The sequence below is a fragment of the Capsicum annuum genome, chromosome 6, assembly GCF_002878395.1.
Source record: "Capsicum annuum cultivar UCD-10X-F1 chromosome 6, UCD10Xv1.1, whole genome shotgun sequence".
In the NCBI taxonomy this organism is placed as follows: Eukaryota; Viridiplantae; Streptophyta; class Magnoliopsida; order Solanales; family Solanaceae; genus Capsicum; species Capsicum annuum.
Window position 1 is genome coordinate 226,394,543 of NC_061116.1, and position 21,157 is coordinate 226,415,699.

Consider the following 21,157-nt stretch of genomic DNA (forward strand, 5'->3'; position numbering starts at 1 on the left):
AACAATGTATAAGAAATAATACATGCATAATTAATACAAGAATAAGTAATACAAGCATTACTAATACACTATATTTTACATTGATATTTTACCCTCTATCAAATGACCCTACGTGTACAAGCTTTTAGCGTAGCTCACCCACACATCTTATATCAGCTCCTACTTTAATACTTCGCCTGCATTTAAATTAAAACCCATGAAACAAAAATGAATGGAATAATAAATTTTATTAATTTCATGCTAGTGAAACACGTTATATGAAATTAAATCAAAGATGTGTCACCTTCTAAATTGTGATCACTTTTTCTTTTTTTTATTTGGATAAGATATCTTGTCCTATCTAAATTAACTTTGAGCATCGCAGCGTACAGTGGATGCATACATGCGATTGTCCCTAAAGTTAAAAGAGTGTCTATAGGACATTTTAAATTTCGGCATCATGTGTGGGAAACAGCTAATAGTATTTCTTTTTTTTTTTTTGAGAGGGAAAGAAGTAGCAGATAATAAGCACCGTATTATTATTTTTAATAAATAAAATGAGTGAAAGACGCTCCAAATTAATCGTTATATAGTTAGGGCCCAACCCAACCATATATTGAGAGGAGCCTACTACCTATAGTATAAATTCCCTTCTTTCACTCCTCAAAAACCAACTGCCTAAAATTGAGGCTCTTTCAAACATTCTTAATCTACCTACCAACACCTTTCACTTCGTTATCTGTTTATCTTTTTATTGTTAGATTGTTCAAAAGCCAAATATAAATGGGAGTGGCAACAGACAAGCTATCAACATACTGGTGCTGCTCTAACAATGGCCAGAATAGCATCCAAAATGGCTCGCCATGGCTTCAATCAACTCTAGCTGGTGAGAATATATATATAACTGACCATTTTCACTTTTTCATTGACATGTTTTGCCTGATCTTCTTCCAATTATGTCAGTAGTAGAATAGGGCCACTTGCTTTGACCAAGACTCCACTTTTTGCTCTTCCCACAGAGCATCTAAATTTCCTGAAACGTAATTTACCTTAGTAATATTTATATTGCTTTCTCATGCCTTACTGTTATGGCAAAACTTTCTTCACGTTAAAGAACTTGAAAGTTTCTGACTTTCTGCAGTCACCTATTATAACTTGTACAATTGTATTGTTGCAGAGCTAGATGAGAAGACAAATGAAATACTCAAGATAATTAATGAAGATGCAGATACGTTTGCTCAAAGAGCAGAGATGTATTTCAAGAAACGACCACAGCTCGTTAACATGGTTGAGGGAATTTATCGTTCCCATCGGTTGTTAGCTGAGGGATGTGATCAAATCAAGTGTGCGTCCAGGACGCGCATTTTGGCAGCATGGACGTCTGCATTACCTTTAACAAAATATTCAGAGGAGATACTGATCAGCTCCATGGAGAAATCCTATGACAGCTATTCAGAATCCTTTGACCCCGAGTCCGAGTCTAATTGTGATCTATCAGAGATCGAGGATCCTGATAATGACGAAGAGGAAATCCAAATCCAAATCCAATTCGAGAAGGAGAAACCAGAAGCATCAAGTGGCCTTAGCCTTAAAACTGATGAGGTACTAAAGTTGAATGAAGAAATCGAGCGACTGAAGGAAGAGAGCCGAGTTCATCAGGAGCTTCTAATGCAGAAAGATGAAGAGAAAAAAGAGGCAATCAGACAGCTTTGCATAGCTTTGGATTTGCTGGGAGAGGAAAACAAGAGGCTGAGGATGAGTGTTGCTAAGGCCTCTCCAAAAAGGGATTTTTCCATTGAGCTCAAGGCATCTAAGAAGGGGTTTCTGAAGAGGCTCTTCACCAGATCTCATAAATACTAAAACCAATAGTAATTTCGCTAGCATGTGAGAATGACATACTCAAACATTATACTACTACTTCATTTGCTATACCTCAAAAATGATTCTTGATATTCTTTTTAGTATAGAAAGAATGATCATGTAGAATAGCGTATGCCAGTATCATTTTGACAACTGAATTTATAATCCCTCAAACATAGAATGACAAAGCTTGAATTTTTTAGACAAAGAGGAGTCATTGTTTTATCCCTTCTCATTTGATACAAGAATGGTAATACATCTCAATTAACTTAGTAATGATGCCAATATCGCACTAGTGACTAATTAAAAATATAAATCTGTAGTACATGATAGACAAACGAGGTGTGGTAAAACCAATAGATTATACCCAGAATCTAGTATGAACCAGCAATGCAGCAGGCATTACACAACAAAGACCAGAATTGCACAAAGAAGCCATGCTAGAGGAATTGCAAAGTGAATTGGGAATGAGGCAGAAGGCTGAAATGGCATGAAACGTCCAGGAGCAACCATAGCATCTGGGTTTGGTGGGCTGAGACTTGAAGGAATAGTGGGTATTGAAGAATCACTGGGAGCAAGGTCTAAGGCACCAGGTGAAGGAAACAGATTAATCGTATTTAGAACCTGATATTAATCGTATTTAGAACCTGATAGTCGATATATACTCATGTATACATGATGTATATTGTACGTATTTAGAACCTGATAGTCGATAGTAAGTATGTGTGTGGGTATTTCGTGTATTGCAAAAAGTCAAAGGCTAACTGGATGTATCCAAGTATATATTGAATACTTTGACTTGAAACAATTGAAGTAATAATAAATTTTACGTTGAAGTTATATTAATGTAAGCTAATCAAATTAATCGATAACTCATCAAAGTATGTATTAAAAACGTTGCATTACGATGTATTAAAAACGTTGCATTGCGGGGGTAATACACTTGTGTATGTGATGTATAGAGTTTGTATTAGAATTTGATAGTAGATAGCGCGTGTGTATATACATATATATGTATATATCATGTAGTGATGTATGTATTACGTAGTCAAAAACTTACTTTAGGGCAACCCGGTGCACTAAAGCTACCACTATGCGCGGTGTCCGGGGGTAATACACTTGTGTATGTGATGTATAGAGTTTGTATTAGAATTTGATAGTAGATAGCGCGTGTGTATATACATATATATGTATATATCATGTAGTGATGTATGTATTACGTAGTCAAAAACTTACTTTAGGGCAACCCGGTGCACTAAAGCTACCACTATGCGCGGTGTCCAGGGAAGGACCCCACCACAAGGGTGTATCGTACACAGACTTACCTTGCATTTCTGCTAGAGGCTGTTTCCAAGGCTTGAACCCGTGACCTCTTGGTCACATGGCAACAACTTTACCAGTTACTCCAAGGCTCCTCTTCAATAGTCAAAAACTTACATTTATATATATGTATGTATATTTCATCTAGTGATGTACGTAGTACATAGTCAAAAGCTAACTAAATGTATCACGTTATATATTGAATACGCTGATGTAATACGATCGATCGAGGTAATAATATATTGTTGAAGGTATAATAACGTAAGATAAACTAACCGATAATCATCTGAGTATATATGAAATACGTTATATTATGGAATAATATATTCGTGTATGTGATGTATATAATACGTATTTCGAATCAGATAGTAAATCGAATAGCTGCATATATCGCATCGTGATGTACTTAGTAATCAAAAGCTAGTTAACTGAATCTATATATTGAAGTATTTTGACTAATATAATAATTCATACCATTGAGGAAATATACAACTCGTGTTAATGTAGACTAGGATATATTGTTGAAGTTATAATAACGTAAGCTAATTAATCGATAATTCATCTGATTAATACTCTGTATTACATGGTATATAATATCGTATGTACAAATGCATTTATATTATTATATGATTGAGGAAATATACTACTCTTGTTAATGTGATGATAAAATAACTAATTATCCAATTTATATACACATTATATTAAATTATTTGGATGTTATTACAAACATTATATAATTTAGGAGTAATTTTTTTAATAAAAATTGACAAGAAGTGATGTTTTTCAAATAATTATTTTTTAAAAAATAAATCAACTATTTGTGGTTGATTTTTTCAATTTTTTTTTAATAATACCCAGCTCAACCCAGTCATGACCCGACCCAGCCCATCTTGATTACATTAAACTGCTATTGTTAGTTGTTGCTCTTGTTCAATTTTTAGACTTTGTTGGCGGAAGTGGAGAAACTACAGTTAACGTGGAAGCGGAGGTCCGGTAATTTGAGAATGACCTCTGCCATTGAAGTTTGCCCAAGTGAACTTTGAGGTGACCGACCGGTGAGTAAGGGCTCAATCGGTTTTGTTACTTTTTACTCTTTTGTTTTTAAGTGTCATATTTTGTTGAAAATATTTGGCCCTTAGTATGCGTGTTCATTTAACTGAATTCTGAACTAGTATTCTTTGAGGTTCAATTTAAAGATGTTTTGCACTTATATACTTGGAATCTTAATTAACTTGAGATGAAACCGTTCAGACTACTTTCTGTTACAGTGGCTTTTTACTCTAGCTTCTGGTATTATTATGATTAGGGATGCAAACTTTTTTAGTATTATTATTTTTCAAAAAGTTTTGATTATTGCATCTTTATATAGTTTTCAAGTATGCTAAATTAATGCAGATTCTATTAAGGTTTGTTTGTTACCGCCGTTAAGCTGCTAGTGTGTTTATCTATGTCTGATTTTTGAAGTAATACCTGGAGAGATTAGAGATGTATGTACATACTTGTTGAACTGTTTGACTTATATTATATTTGAAAATGTAAATTAGTGACTTGAAAATGACTAAGTATAGTGACTGGTTAGGTGTAGTCATTTGAAATGTGAATTAGTTACTTGGAAATGGTTAGGTGTAGCAACTTGAGAATGTGAACTTGTGTTTTGAAAATGGTTTAAGTTTAATGACTTGAAATATTGAACCAGTAACTTGAAAATGGTTAAGTATAGTCACTTGAGGTGTGAATTAGTTACTAGAAAATGGTTAAATGTAGTTGCTTTTTTGAAGAGGTTGGTGTTATTGCTTGATGTGAAGTAGCAAGTAATTTGATATTGCTTTTGGACAGAACCCGAACTTAGGAAAAGGGTTGCTTTGCAATTTTCCGGTGACCGCTTGTCTCTTTCTCTTCAACTTAGGCCAAGCAAAGGTAAGTTGATTTCTCTCTATTTTATTATATTGAAGTCTTTAGATGTAGTGTTAATGTGGGATTATTTGTTGTAGAAGGCTTTAAATTCATAGGTTTTGTGATGATTTTATGGTGCGAGAGGGACATGTGATGCCTCTGTTTATTTGCTTTATTAAATTTATTGAATTGTTAGTGGACACTATAAATTAAAGTTTAATAATTTTATTTTGAAATGTAATGTTGGTTGTGATGATTATATGGTGTGAGAGGACGCCTCTACTGATTTGCTTTATTAAATCTGTTTAATTGTTTGATTTATAGTATAAACAAAAGTTTAATGATTTTATTTTGAGTTGTGATGTTGGTAATGTGAAATGTGAATTAGTTACTTGAATTATGAATTAGTTACTTTAAAAATGTGAATTTGTGTTTTGAAAATGATTAAGTTTAGTTACTTTAAGGATAGTGACTTAAATGTGAATTAGCGACTTGAAAATGGTTAAGTGTAGTCACTAGAAATGTGAATTAGTTACTTGAAAATGGTTAAGTGTAGTCACTTGAAATGTGAATTAGTCACTTCAAAATGGTTAAGTGTAGTTACTTGAAATGTGAATTAGTTACTTGAAAATGGTTAAGTATAGTCACTTGGAATGTGTAATAGTGACATGAAAATAGTTATGGGTAGTGACTTGAGAATGTGAACTTGTGTTTTGAAAATAGTCAAGTTTAGTAACTTGAAATACGAATTAGGGACTTGAGAATGGTTGTGTATAGTGACTTGAAATGTGTACTAATGACTTGAAAATGGTTAGGTGTAATGACTTGAAATGTGAATTATTTACTTGAAAATGGTTATGTGTAGTGACTTGAGAATGTGAACTTGTGTTTTGAAAATGTTTAAGTGTAGTAACTTGAAAATGTGAACTTGTGTTATGTAAATGATGCAAATGTAGTGACTTGAAATGCGAATTAGTGACTTGAAAATGGTTTAGTGTAGTCACGTTAAATATTGAAGTAGTGACTTGAAAATGATTGAGCGTAGTAACTTGAAATGCGAACTAGTGAAATTAAAATGGTGAAGTGTAGTCACTTGAAATATTGTAATAGTGGCTTGAAAATGGTTAAGTATGGTGTTTTCAAATGTGAATTAGTTACTTGTAAATGGTTAAAAATAGCATTTTGAAATGTGAATTAGTTACTTGAAAATGGTTATGTGTAGTTACTTGAAAGGTGAATTAGAGACTTGAAAATGGTTAAGTGTAGTCGCTTGAAATGTGAATTAGTGACTTGAAAATGGTTTAGTGTTGTCATTTAAAATGTGAATTCATGACTTGAAAATGTGAAGCAAGATCCGCGACTAATTAGTATCCCGTCTCCAACATCTATAATGTGTTTGTTTCTAAGGAGTTTTCAAACTCTTAAATCTGTTTGCAATTTTTTCTATCACGTCCAAGTCATTAGTACTTGGATTTCTAGTGGAAAACATGCCTATAGGTTACGATTATATAGAAGTTAAAGTCTATGGAATCTGTTAAAGTCTTCCTATCTTGTCTAAACACATAGCAGCAATTATTGCTCTCAAGTCTGAATGATGACCAATAGTTGCTACCGTCAGTAGGATATCAGCTGTCACTCTCATCTCGTCTACGATCATCCTCAGAAAGCATGCCTAAGGGATCCATATCCGCTAATCTTTAAGTTGATACCGTGAAGGATTTGACCTGTATATCCGGACCCATATTGGACATCTGTACCCGAGTCCGAGCAACTAGTCTACAGGAGCATGATTATGCTTTAACTTTTTTTAAAAATTTGTTTTGGCAGGAGGAGGTACGGAGCTTGTGAGGGAGAGAATTGACTAGAGAATGCAGCAAATATTGTATTTGACATTTTTCTTGGGTATAAGATAGTTGCTCTCCGTTGTGTTGTCCGTTTGTCTTGTTAAGCACGTAGAGAAAATTGGGACGCCCTATAGCTATGACCTGCTTCTACCGGTAAAACTCTTTAAGGCATGGAGTTGCAAGGTGGAAAAAGCTAATAAATCCCACTAAAGTGTTTTTAGATTTATAGCATAGTTGGATAATTGTTTCTAAATACTTGGTGTGACCCCCAACTTTATTAGTCCTTCTCAGTGACTAACCATGATAATTGTGTGTCTCATTTCTGTTGTATCATCCTATTGTTTTGGATGGGTCTGTTCTACATCCTCTTGTCTGGGATTAACTCAATGTTTCTAAAATCCAGATGCTAAGGTATTAGGATGTGATGAGGTGGAACAAAGATATGAGTCGTTGCTTACTATTTCTGGTGAGGCGCTATTCCAGATCTGTGGGCCGTTCTGCACTAGCAAATCGTTGTCAACCTGGGATTCGAGTGTCCAACAATATAGCACATTTGGGCCGTCAAAAAGAGGGTGCAAAACCTAGTCAGCTATTATCTTTGCCCCCATTTCCCGGCCATCCTTTGCCAGGAAAGAAAGCACCCACCGGTCCGGATCAACCATCTTGTCATGTTACTGCCATTAGCTGGATCAAATACTACTTTGATGAGATACCAGGCTCGCTTATCCAATCCCATTTTACTAAGGGCCTCGTAAGTATTCTTATATCTATTCCTGCTCCTATGTGAATTGTTATGTTATTTTTTTCTATTAAATCCCACCTAGTCAGTGCATGGTACTTATGTTTTTCTGTCTTTAGTAAATTACATTCCTCTCCTAGGGATTCCTTGTACAACTAGTAAGGGTTCAAATCCCAACAAAGGCAAAAGCACTAGGTGATTTGAACACTTGATGAAAAAGAAAGCACCTAGAAATCACAAGTTTTGATTGGCTGGAATTAATCGGTACTTGTGCTGGTGGGAGATAACAGATATCTGATAGAAACAGTCAAGGCGTGGAAACTGGCTCAGAGACCATCTTTATTAAAAATTTGCTACATGTTTAATGTTGGCAAACAGCTTGTGACGAAGTATTGTGTAGAGACACTCTAACATGCAAGTCACAAGGGACAGTGTTATGGATAACAAATGACAAATTTATTTGAACGTTGATAAATGACATATTATTCATCATCCTATATTATGTTAACTTGCAATTTTTTTGTTCTTAGTTTTTATATATGTTGTTGGCTAGTTCAGACCTCGTAGCTAAATTATCTACTCTAATACTTGGATACTACTTCATTTTATCACAACGTCCAGAAGAGAAATTTTATTTCATCAGGTAGAGTAAATCTGTTAAATGTACATTGTTTTGCACCTTTTCTCCTACATTTAGAATATGACCTTTATCTTACCCTTTTGAAGGGTTTAATGGCTATATTTTCTTTAGTTTGTTGTAATGAAAATGAATATTCCGACAGTTATCTTGTTTTTTTAATTTATAGGTGCAGTTAGAGTGTAATGAGTCATTTACAAGCAAGGAGGGACAAACCAGATTTTTAAGAAAGGTGGTGATACTTGCAAGAGTCCTAGCAGTATAAGCTTTATTCTGATGTTGAAAATACAAATATCAATAGCTACGGGGCTTCTTCAATTTGTTTTGGACCCTGTGCTACACTCCCAATGGATTCCCCTGTTTTACAATTTCACACTGAATCTACAGATTAAGCATTCAGAGGTCATGGAAGTTGGCGCAAGAGTTCATGTGCCCATATCTGTTGCCGAAGCAAGAATCTCAAAACGATATGATGTTATACCTAGTGGCACTTTGTATCCTAATGCTGATGAAATAGCATACTTGCAAAGGCTTGTATTTTACAAGGTATGTCTTTGTTTATCTGTTTTCTTCTCTGCAAGTTTTTCATTTGATTTCCACTATTTCTGGTGGTTAGAGATGGCACAACTACTGTGGTTACTTTTCCTGCTTCTTAATTTCATTTGATATAGTTGTCGGGTGGAACTATGCACCAAGGGTATTCTTGTTTCCTGTAACTTATTAATTGTTCAAATTGTAGGACCCCGCCATACTTGTTTTAAACAAGCCCCCAAAGTTGCCTGTGAAGGTTTGTTTTTAGGTGTTCTTTATAGCGCGATCTCGACTACCACATTCTTCAGCCTTTTGCTTTCATTTCTGATTATTATTTGACTGATTACAGGGAAACCTTCCTGTGCATAATAGCATGGACGCCTTGGCAGCCGCAGCTTTGTCTTATGAATATGATGAGGGACCTAGGCTGGTAACTAAGCATTGCGAAAGTGCAATTAATTAAACTTCAAAGATCTATTTACTTTTAATATTTCCGAAGATATCCTGGTGCCTCTAGTAAAAAAATAGGAGTTACTTTTGCTGGTGAAGAAGCAATTGTGGGGTGTGTGGAGATTTAAGCTTTTGATGTCAATTTGGAATTAAGTTCAGTTTGCTGCATATTTTGTCAAGGTACATCGTCTTGATAGAGAGAGCAGTGGCCTTCATTTAATGGGAAGAACAGAAGAAAGTATTTCCCATCTTCATTTGTTGTTCAGCAACACAAAAAGGTCCAAGTCCCTGTCTAAGGTACTTAGTCTTCAACCTATGCACCATCTTCTTTTGTCTTTTGGCTTTTCTTTCCTTTTTTTTGAGAAGGATTTTCTTTTTTTTTTTCTTTTGGCTTTTCTTCCGTTCTTTCTTCAAGGGAGAAGGGTTGGTATTTTGTTGTGGGTGAGAATACCTGTTTTGACTTCACTGGTTAGTCTTCGTGATGCATAAAGCTCTGATTATGCATTCAGGCATGGAATGATGCATGTGGGTCAACATATCAGAGGTATTGGGCGTTGGTAATAGGTTCCCCCAAGGAGAAGGAAGGCGTGATCTCTGCACCACTTACAAAGGTTTTCCATTCCCTTGCTTAAGTTGCAGGTTTTGGTCAAGTAGAATGAGTGTCCGTTGTGCTTGTGCATTCACTGTAGGTGCTTCTTGATGATGGTAGAACTGAGAGAGTCATGTTGGCTCAACACTCAGGATTAGAAGCTTTTGAGGATGCTGTTACCGCATATCGGCTGCTTGGTCCAATGATCAATGGATGCTCATGGATGGAGTTGCGCCCTCATACAAGTAGAAAACATCAGGTTCCTGCACCCTTTTCTTTTATAAAAAGGGTTCATTTTTTAAATTGTGGAAAGATGCATTTCAATATTTTAGTTGTGGTCCCTGTGAAAAGCAGTGGTTCTGTAAGAGATGCATAATGCTTTTTTCTGAATTTTAAGTTAGGACATTTAGTAGGTCCAAGCAGAAAAACTTGCTTGATGAACCCAAAAAGGATAAAGAGGAACTTATGAAGATGCTTCCATAAATCAGTATTACGATGAGTAATATTTCTAGCATGCGAGGTTTTTCCTCTATAATAAGCATCTCAACTAGTGACGATGCCAGTACAAACGGCAGCATTAAGTGTGAGTAAGATGTTGCTTTACTGCTGGTAATATTTTGTGTGCCTATCCAGCCTTGGATGCCCAATTTAATGATGAATTTCATGGGTTGATCAACTGCAACTGAGAAGCCCTAATTTTTCATTTCTGGTGGTTATTTTGTTGGTAAGGGAGGGGAATGGGAAAAATGATTGTGTTTTCTGTTACTTTGCAGCTTCGAGTTCATTGTGCTGAAGCCCTTGGAACCCCAATTGTGGGCGACTATAAGTATGGTTGGTTTGTCCATCGCAAATGGAAGCAGATGCCAAGAGTAGATGTTGAGCCGACAACAGGGAAACCGTATAGATTAAAGAGGCCGGAAGGTTTGGATGTTCAGAAAGGAAGTGTCTTGTCTAAGGTCCCTTTATTACATCTGCATTCTAGGGAGCTTGTGCTCCCAAATATTGCCAAATTTATCGAGCTTCACAGTCGAAACTGTTTAAATGCAGATTATAGCTCAAAACCAGATCTCCTCCGGTTTGTAGCCCCAATGCCATCTCACATGAAAATTAGTTGGAAGCTTATGTCCTCTTTCTTGGTATGAAAATTAACAAGATTTCCTTCTTGTTTCCCCAACTTCTTTGAACAACACAATGTAAAAGCTTTTAATATATTCCCATCCTTACTGCGAATCTTATCTTTAATTCATTTAAAGGCAAGAACCCATTCCTTATGTTCCATGATCTAATCTAATGTTACTCCTTTCGGGCTCACAAAAGAAATATAAATATATTTTAAAGGTCACAAATCAATAAAATAGTGAGTATAATAATATAAGAACCACCAAAACGATAATTAACATTAACCAACTTGAATGTACGCTTAACAATCATGTTCGTAGCCTTAATCCTAGAAAGAGGATTTTAGCCACTCATAATCTAATTTACAATCACGAAATTAATGTAGCTCATACAAGAATTAAGTAGTGAAAAGAGAAGAATAAAAACTCTATTTGGAGACTTCCTTGGGTATTTTTCAGTCCCAAGTCATCCACAAATGATTAGAATAGATGGAAGTTCCTATTTATAGTGTAGCACAAGTTGTTCTTGAAAATATCAAGTCCGCGACACCTTGTAATCGCGGAGCCTAAGCTCCATGACACTTTGATATCACGGCACCTAGGCAGCATGCCTCTTCAATAAAATGGAGCCAAGCCTCTGTGCCACGCTGCTAATGCGGCCGACTAAACTTGTTCCAACTTTGTTTCTTCTATTCCTTGACTCCGTGGCACGTTCAAATCACGGTAAGCTACTATTTTACTGGTTCAACTCTTCCAGACATGATCTTTAACGTTGAGCCTTGACTTTAGTGCATCACATATCTCAATCTTGATGAGTTTTTGACTTCAATCCTCAAATTCTCTAGCTTTTAGAGCTTCATTTGTACCCTTTCAAATCCATTGTCCACATCAGGTTTTCTCTTTGTTTCTTCACCCATTGTGGCTCATTTATGGCTTCATTTATCACCTAAAGCAGATCCAATGGACTCCTACAACAACTCATCACAAGCGGCTTATTAAAACTAAGAGTTAAGGGTCAAATTTGCCTCTTTACTGTAAAAAATTGGTGAAATATATTCTTCGACATATTTTGGGGTCAAATTTACCCTCATCGTCATAGTTTGGGGTCAAATTTATTCCTTTACTTTGAAAAATTGATTAAATATACCCTTCGTCATACTTTGAGATTAAATTTACCCTGATGTCATACTTTGGGAATATGATCATTTTCGATGCTCGTTTAAAGATAGTGATCAGTTATGAAAAATTGAACTTCTTTTTTTTGTTTCTATTGTCAACTAGGAAGAGCATCGTACTGATTTTGATAGCCATCAGAGTGGTCCACAATATACTTTTGTTATCTTGCTTTAATCTGTAATGAAAAATTGATTGCCTAACTATACGGTAAAGTCCATTTAACCTACTATCGCGTGTTATATATACATAATATCTCTAGGTCTAATGTTGGATAAGCTTCTCCCAATAATTATGTTAGGAGTAGAATAGGGACCAAGACTCCACTTTTTGCTCTTCCCACAGAAGAGGAAATGAAGGGATAGGAATAGTACCCTTTTTTGCTTTGAGGCTATACTTTTACCTTTTCCGAATTCGAAAATGATTCGATTCCTTAGTAATATTTATATTGCCTTACTGTTATGGCAAAACTTTCTTCATTCTATTGTTGCAGAGCTAGATGATGAAATATTCAACATAATTAATCAGATAATTATATCGCTTTGGATTTGCCGAGGGAGGAAAACAACAGGGCTGAGGAAAAAAATTTCATCAAAGAAGGGAGCCCTTCAGCACATCTCCTAAATACTAAAACCAATAGTGCTGTACCTCATTATGCTACTTCATTTGCTGGGGTAGTACTGTACCTCAAAAATGATTCTTCATATCTTTTTTAGTATAGAAAAAATGGTCATGTAGAATAGAGCGTATGTCAGTATATCATTTTGACAACTGAATTTATAATCCCCTTTCTTAGCTGATACAAGAATGGCAGTACATCTCAATCAACTTAGTAATGATGCCTAATATCGCACTAGTGATTATTTACTCTGATTAGCAAAATAATTAATAAAATAAATCTGTAGTACATGATAGACAAACGAGGTGTGGTGAAACCAATAAACTATATCCTGAGTCCAGTATGAACCAGCAATGCAGGCAGCAGGCATTACACAGCAAAGACCAAAATTGCAGTAAGAAGCGATGCTGGAGGAATCGCAGAGTGAATTGGGAATGAGGCAGAAGGCTGAAATGGCATGAGGGGTCCAGGAGCAACCATAGCATCTGGGTTTGGTGGGCTGAGACTTGAAGGAATAGTGGGTATTGAAGAATCACTAGGAGCAAGCTCTGAGCCACCAGGTGAAGGAAACAGAGGAGTTATATCCGGAGAAAGTGCAGAGAGTGGAGGTGAAGATGTTGGTGGATTTGGCAGCAATGCAGGTGCAGCTGAAATACTTGAAGCTGGTGGCAGGCTAGCTAGTGAAGAAGAAGAAGAAGAAGAAAGAGAAAGAGATTGGGAAATCAAGAAAATCATGAGTGGAATGAAGAATGGCTTTGTGGAAGTGGAAGCAGAAGCAGCCATCAGTGGACAAACCTTTCTTGGCATAGAAATAGTAAAGGTATTGGAATTATCTTAGGTGAAAGGAATGACAGAGTTGGTATTATAATTGAAGGGTAGATAGATTATGAAGAAGAAGAATGTGCTAGTATTTAGTAAGAAGACAGCTTGGAATGTATTGGCAATGGGACAAGATTGGTGAATGGTAATAGTTGAGAAATCACATGAGCTTGTTTGTCCTTTTCCTCACTGGCCTTTTCTTGCCATTCCTACTCTATGGAATTTTCTCTATCTGACAAAACCGTTCTACCATTCTTCCCGCCCTTGATAGTTGATTAGTTAGGACTCTACACTCCTTCTCCTGTAAAACAAAAAGAAATCCTTGACATATATAAGCTGATGGTATAAAGTAACTCGAAAATAGGGAAACTACCTTGCTACAAACTGACTACACATAATGTAAAAACAATTTGCCTGGTCAATTTCATTTAATATGTGAATTATTATGCAGGTGATTGTGTATTTTGAAGTCTATAAGCAAAGCACGTTTAGGACTTTGGAATCTTATGAGGGTTGCTGTAGGGTAGGTCCACTCTACAGTTTGCTGCCAGAACAGTCCACGACCTTTCGAGCTCATAGAAATGTAATATGGCCCACGTACAGTTGAGAAAAATGAACCAACACACTTATCTACCCATCCATTTTTCTTTTATAAAATAAAATAAATACTGTCGAGACATTACATTCAGACTTAACTTTGTTTACTGCTGTAACACATAATAGTAATATACAAAAATGATTTAGAATATGTTCCTGACCTTTAACAGGTCTCAGACCAAAGAATATGGTTTCACGGTGAGAGGCCGCGGAGTGGGGAGGGAAAACTAAAAGGAAAACTGAATTATGTGAATGGTAACAAAACCTTCAGATCACTTCAACTCCCAAAATTTCCTACAAATTGATAATTACATCCTACACCTGTAAAAATAAACCTCAGAAATGCTGCATACTTCATGTGCAGGGCCAGGAACTTCCATTTCACCAACAGCCAATAGCCATCAGCACGTTGATTTCAGCTGAACGTTTTTTTCCCTTCTGATTAGAAACTGGACTATCACCATGATTGGCTGCTTCACTTTGTTCTATGGAATCAATATATGGTCCAGAAGATCTGATGATCTTTGGAATGCCGTAGTCTTTGAGAATACTAGCTGAGGCAGACAGGGCTTCCTCCCTTTCCACAACAACCAAATTATTGCCTTCAAATTCAAACACTAAAAATTGGCCCTTGGAAGCTGCACAAACAGAAAAATCTTTAATTGCTCAGCTAAAGAGAAAAGAGAACTCAGCTATATACGTTACACTTACAATCCACTAGATGAGCCAAATGGTGAATGTTTAATTCGGGTGCCATTCAACTTCAAGACCTGCCAAGTATATAAAAACTTCAGACTTCATAGAAGAATCATACAACAACTATGCCTCAATTCCAAGCTAGTTGGCATGTGACTGAAAAAACATGTAATTAAATTTGAAGTTTGATGTTCACACTAATTATTGTTTACAAATCAAATGGTGGTAATTATAACATCAAAGTGAATATAAATAACTTACCTGCTCATAGCTCATGTCCTCATATCCAATATTTACTTCATTTGCTAAAACCTACAAGCAAAATAAACCATTGAAATGTAGCATTATTTTAGTAAATTAACCCCTCAGAATCATTTAGAGGTGACAAAATGGGTGAGCAAGTGATAAGGCAGACTAGAACCCCAAGGGTGATAAATGGGCAGGCTAAAATGCATGTAACCATTCTGCCACTTCCATCATCAACCCTTAGGTTAATGTCACTGTCTTGTTCCTCTGCCATGGCCCAGGGATGAGTATGTCCTATTCTCGAGTCCATTAATGAATAGACAACAACAACAACAACAACAAACCCAGTGTATTCCCACTTGGTGGGGTCTGGGGGGGGTAAGATGTACGCAGTCCATACCTCTACCTCTGATGAAGTAGAAAGGCTGTTTCCGAAAGACCCCCGGCTCAAGTCACGAGATATCCATTAATGAATAGAAGAAAGGATAAATCTTTTAGTCGCTATATCTGTGAGCTGATTTACAAAGGCCAAAACTTACTCCATACATACCTGGGATAGTACAACAATCTGCTCCCCTTCAAACTTGGCCGAAGAGTGTCGAGCCTTGGTCAATAGTTTTTGCTAATAAAATTAAAGAAAACAATCAAGTCAATAGAGTATTTCTAATAATTGACTTATCAAAACTAAACAAAAAAGAAGCTCTAATCATTGTGCGCAATCATCATTTGGTCAAGACTTACCCCAATGCAACAGCGTTCTTCCCTGTCAAGTAAAATATGAATGTGTTGTTATCAGAGAGAGAGAACTCTTGTACTACTAATACATACTTGAAAACTAGCAAATTGCTAGCTCCAAACAATACGAGGTATTATGGAAAATCTTACTGTATTAGTGGTATGGATAGTGGTGTAAACACCAAGCCTGCAACTACTAGGTATGAAGGCTGACCACCTTCTATGTGATAAGGAACCTTCAGATGAAAGCAAACAGATCGATAGAAATTAAACTAAGATTCAAGTGGTGGTGTCAACAAAAAAACAGCTACTCCCTCCGTTTCAAAAAGAATGACCTACTTTGACTTAACACAAAGTTTAAGAAAATAAAGAAGACTTTTGAATCTTGTGGCCTTAAATTAAAGTTGTGTTAAATGTACCAAAATGCCCTTTAATCTTGTGGTCCTAAACATGCCATGTGGAAAGTTGAAATTAAAGTATTGACAAAAAGGAAAATGGGTCATTCTTTTTGAAACAGACTAAAAAGAAAAGTAGGTCATTCTTTTTCAAACGAAGGGAGTAACATTTTTTTATACCAGATGCACACGTGGCTTTAGAACTGCTTGAACTTTCATGAATTCTCCCGCTCGTATAATACCAACCTCAACTGAATCACCAGCGAATCTTAAAGGAAAAAGAATTTTTGTAAATTAACAGTAGCATGTGCATACTTAAGTATCTGATCAAGTAAAAGATTTCACTGATAATAACTAGGTCATCTTGGCCGTATACAAGGGGTATACCAAAAAGGAAACATACTTAATAAAACAACATGCAGGACCACCATGGCATGGAAGATGGGGAGCTAAGTTGTTCGGACTCCTTAAAAAATGTTGCCACACCCGTGTTCAATCCTCCAAAAATACACTACTTTTGAAGGATACGAGATGCACCCGATAACATTTTTGAAGAGTCTAAGCAATATAGATGGGGAGAGTTTGGAGTTTGACATTAACGATTCAGTGAAATATTAGCATTAATTGATATCCATTTCAAAGTCATCATGGAAATGGATCCACTGGGACAAAAAACTAAAGCAGACTATTCAGCCTTCACAGTATACAAAATGATAAGCATTCCCTGCTAGTTTTGGCATATTTGATTGAAGCAAAAACTTATGTGGGAAAGACAAAGGGAAAAGTGTTGCCTTAAAAATCAGTAATGACATGAGGCTAACAGTTTCAGAGTTTGACATTCAAACTGAGCAGTAAGTGCATAATGTTCGTCAAACGTAGTATGTAATGAAAAAAAGTGTTTGTCAAACATACCAATGCCTTTTAATGGAAAATTTAACTTCTTTGAAAGTAGTTGAATATTACTTTTGACTAATGAGATAGCAAAAAGCTATATGTTCACTTGATCGAAATGGCACTGTTCCTTCACACCCAACATGAACACCATCAAAGCTAACAATCACGTCGCCCTGGAAAAATGTATCAAATATCATTTGACTTGGTGACATTTCCAAACTAGCATGCATGCGAATGATCCAAAAAAAAAATTTTTTAGTAACTTTACAACATAAGAATGAAAAATCAAATAGCTAATGCAGAAATAGGTCGGACTAACTAAATATGGTCAAAGATTCTGGTATACTGCCCTTTTCTCGTTCATTAATTTGGTTATAGTACAATATCTCCATGTTCTGGCAACATGAATACTAGATACCAACAGAATATCCATGTCATGCACATCTATGGTGCATTTTAATCAATGTTGTAAAAATAGCAATATATGGAAAGAATGTAAAATCTATAACTCGAGTCCCTAGTCCATATTCAATCAATCAATAACACAAAAATCCCAGACTAGTTGGACTCGGTAACATGAATCTCCATATTCATTATGCTCTATTTCGGAACGCGTCCTCAGTGGATATTGGTTTCAAAGAAAACTCACCTGCTATAAAGGAAGGAGGAAGGTAAAAAAACTTATTAAGCAATCACAGTATTTTCTAAAAAGAACAGACTACAATGACTAAATCAAGTTAATCGACACAAATGGACGGAAAAGAGGTGAAGCACACTCTGTTGCATGTTTTTAGAAAATACAAAATGAAGTACTTTTTTCGTAAATTATCTAGTAATGCATGTTTTCTCTGGTCCAGCTTTGAGTGGATAGACCATTTTTTTTTTGATAAGGTAAATAATTTTATTAACATTTGAGGGGAACCTCGTATACACATACTGGATAGACCAAGTTTTAGAAAACCAAGATACATTGTTCAAAATGGGAGGGAAAGATCAAATTCGTATACCCACACCTGAAGGTTCATAAAATCACCTAAAATTTGAAGGATATAGTTGTCCTGATTATTGGTTGACATGACATCAATTTTTTTTGTTTAGAGACATTCTTTTATTTAATTTAAAGGAGAGACAGGCATAATAATAAGAATTTGTATACTTATAAAGGGAAGATTAAAACCTCAAAGGTACCTGTGTATCATGTTGAACACAATGTGCATTGGTCAAGAACTTCCCATCAGCAATCATGAGAGCACTGTATAAATCAAACTGAAGTCAGTCTTGTAGGTTATACCCCCTTACAAGGAACAGACTACCCGATATAGTAAGAAATATAAGAAAAAAATGCATTATAGAACTACCTTTCATTGGAAATTTGCAGTTTTGCACAATTTTTAAGTCGATAGAAATGAGAAAGAGCATACCTTCCGGTACTTTTATATTGTCTTTGTTTCTGCCAAGGAAGGGAATAATCTGGAGCAGTATGTGTACAGTAAACCTTGACACAGAAAAAATGGAATGGGGGGAAATGAGTTAACATTATTAAATATTATCATGCAATCCATTTAAAAGCCATTCACAAGTGCACTTGCGGACATGTTGAAAACAATTTCGACAAACCTATTGACGCTAAAATTGAAACTGCGTAAGATAGACCATCTATCGAGGAGTACGCCATTCTAAGTGCTATATGAGCATATTTCAAGTATATTTTTTATTATCTTCCAACTGGAAGAATCAAACGATAAGAAAATAATTTCATGTGGGACAAGGGCAACAACCACCTTATAAATTCCCAGTCACACAACTGTTAGTTCAAGACTTTAGAGATACATGAGGTTATTTAACAAATTTCCGTTTCTAAGAAAACTAAGAATACGATGAGCACTGAGGTTGATAGCTTCCAGGGATCCCTTTTTACGAAAATTTCATGATCAAATGATCTACACCTTCACCTTGAGATTTGAAGATGAGGCATCCAAAAAAACTGGCGTAATTAGAACATTGACATGTAATAAGATATATTCACCTTCACAACAGCATTAAGAAAAGCTGAATTTTGAATGCTACCAGTTTCTACCTGGAAAGAAAACCGAGAACAATTGAAAACAACATTTTTGGCACATAATATAATCAAAGAGCTTGACAGCACTAACTAATATAATTCTTGGGTTCAATAAAGTAGGATGAAATTGATAGGGGAATGGAGGGATAAAAAGTATGTTAGGGAAGAATGTAAAAGTATCAGAAGTCATTTTCATCTTGTCCAAGAGAACATATCTTAGAAAAAGACAATCTCAAGTACAATATTGCGGTTCTGACGTGCAGCAAAATATATTGAAAAGAAAGCCAAAAGCAAAAAGTTGAAAACATGGCAACAGATGGAAGGTTTGGCAGCCCACATTGCCTTCAATTCATATATATGATTTATTAGATATAGGTGCTTGATTAATTTTTCACAGGATTAAAATATTCTCATCTCCGAAGGGTACAATCTTTGCAAATTTGGGTATGTTTCGTACATACAAAACAAATATTTGATGAAGATTTTTGTGAGAAATGTTTTATTCAAAGCTTCATTTCTAGTTATATTAATATTATTTTATAAAACAATACACAACATGACTTGACATACATGTGCAATGCATGTACTTAAGAACTAGTTTATTTAAAAAGTAACAAACCACTTAAACACAACATATATTATTCATCATTTTTGCAAGAGATGGGTCATGACAATAGTTGGAAAACAACAAAAATTTATAACACAATATAAGAGAAAAACAAAAATTAAAAAATGAGGAAGAATAGTGAAGAACCTAGCAACAAGACAACAACAACAACAACAACAACAAACCCAGTGTATTCCCACCTAGTGGGGTCTGGGGGGGGTAAGATGTACGCAGTCCATACCTCTACCTCTGATGAAGTAGAAAGGCTGTTTCCGATAAACCCCCGGCTCAAGACACGAGATACCACACGAGATACCACACAAACACATAGTAAAGCACAGAAGCAGATTACATAACATAAATACGGCACCCATAAGTAATATAAAACAGAGGAAAGCAGAGGAAAGCACACAGATTCGTAATAAAACATGGAACACGGAAGGCGGAATCATAACAGGAATAAAACCCCCACCAAGTAATTCCCTACACTAGCGACCCAAACTGGCCCTAATCCTCTGCCAAAATTCGCGCCCTCCAGACCTTCCTATCTAGGGTCATGTCCTCGGTGAGCAACAGGACCAATAAAAAAAAAACAAAAAATCTAAAAAATGAGGAAGAATAGTGAAGAACCTGGCAAGGGGACTTATAACACAGTATAAGGGCCTGCAATGTGGTGTTTTTTCCAACAAAAAACACGTTGAGTGCAAGGGGTTTTGAACCCTCGCCAATTATAAGAGCAGAGATTCAGTGTGTTCCTTTCTGCCACGGAACCATTCAGTTGTTTTGATACTGAATTCGACATGTAAATACTACATAAGTGTAATGTATTTTTCTAAATAAATGCACTATCCAGAAAAAAAATCCTGGAAACCCATACCCGACACTGTAAAGCCACCCCTGGTGCTAGGATAACTTATTAAAATCATAGATCCATCTCAGTGACCCACCCATTTATACAAAATTGATGTGTGCACATAATAACATCATGATATAAAAATTAAAAAAGGGATAGAAAAGTGAAAAAGTGCAAGCCTTTCATGTTTCCTCGCTCCCAAACCCCACTCCACACCCACACATAGTCACACGACTAACACCACTTTTCCCTTGTTCCGTATATTCCACAACACCAAGAAATAAGTCAATCAAAAAATAAATAAATGGAGAGAAGAAGTCTTTCTTACCTGTTGGTCCTTTGAATCTAACAAAACTCCCTTCCCTTTTTTCTGCAGACCAAATGATTTGCTGTCAATTGAGATTTTCCAGTTTCACTCATACTGCTCCTCCCATCTGCATTTGCAAAAGGCCCTTCATGTTTTGATCTTCGGGAAAACTTTTGTTTATCAGCTTCCTCCTG

The 21,157-nt window shown here is 35.8% G+C and overlaps 3 protein-coding genes and 1 pseudogene across 4 annotated transcripts; 3 read left to right on the forward strand and 1 right to left on the reverse strand.

Moving 5' to 3' along the window:
• Positions 1–565: 565 nt before the first annotated feature.
• On the forward strand, positions 566–2,043 carry LOC107874547 (protein NETWORKED 3A). The gene is made up of 2 exons (XM_016721312.2): positions 566–865; positions 1,157–2,043. The coding sequence occupies exons 1-2, from the start codon at positions 763–765 to the stop codon at positions 1,837–1,839; spliced, it is 786 nt and encodes a 261-aa protein (XP_016576798.1). The 5' UTR covers positions 566–762; the 3' UTR covers positions 1,840–2,043.
• Positions 2,044–4,015: 1,972 nt separating this feature from the next.
• On the forward strand, positions 4,016–11,072 carry LOC107875213 (RNA pseudouridine synthase 3, mitochondrial). 2 transcript variants are annotated; one of them, XM_016721822.2, is made up of 12 exons: positions 4,058–4,214; positions 4,996–5,076; positions 7,300–7,647; positions 8,442–8,504; positions 8,660–8,818; positions 9,012–9,059; positions 9,153–9,233; positions 9,434–9,550; positions 9,763–9,864; positions 9,943–10,101; positions 10,616–10,798; positions 10,890–11,072. In XM_016721822.2, the coding sequence occupies exons 3-12, from the start codon at positions 7,321–7,323 to the stop codon at positions 10,923–10,925; spliced, it is 1,275 nt and encodes a 424-aa protein (XP_016577308.1). In that variant the 5' UTR covers positions 4,058–4,214; positions 4,996–5,076; positions 7,300–7,320; the 3' UTR covers positions 10,926–11,072. The 2 variants fall into 2 exon arrangements, with proteins under 2 accessions (XP_016577307.1, XP_016577308.1); XM_016721821.2 differs by having other exon boundaries at positions 4,016–4,214; positions 10,616–11,072.
• A 1,317-nt stretch (positions 11,073–12,389) lies between these two features.
• Positions 12,390–13,989, forward strand: LOC124899398. The gene has a single exon (XM_047414230.1). The coding sequence runs from the start codon at positions 13,210–13,212 to the stop codon at positions 13,588–13,590; it is 381 nt and encodes a 126-aa protein (XP_047270186.1). The 5' UTR covers positions 12,390–13,209; the 3' UTR covers positions 13,591–13,989.
• A 266-nt stretch (positions 13,990–14,255) lies between these two features.
• On the reverse strand, positions 14,256–21,157 carry LOC107873752 (annotated as a pseudogene).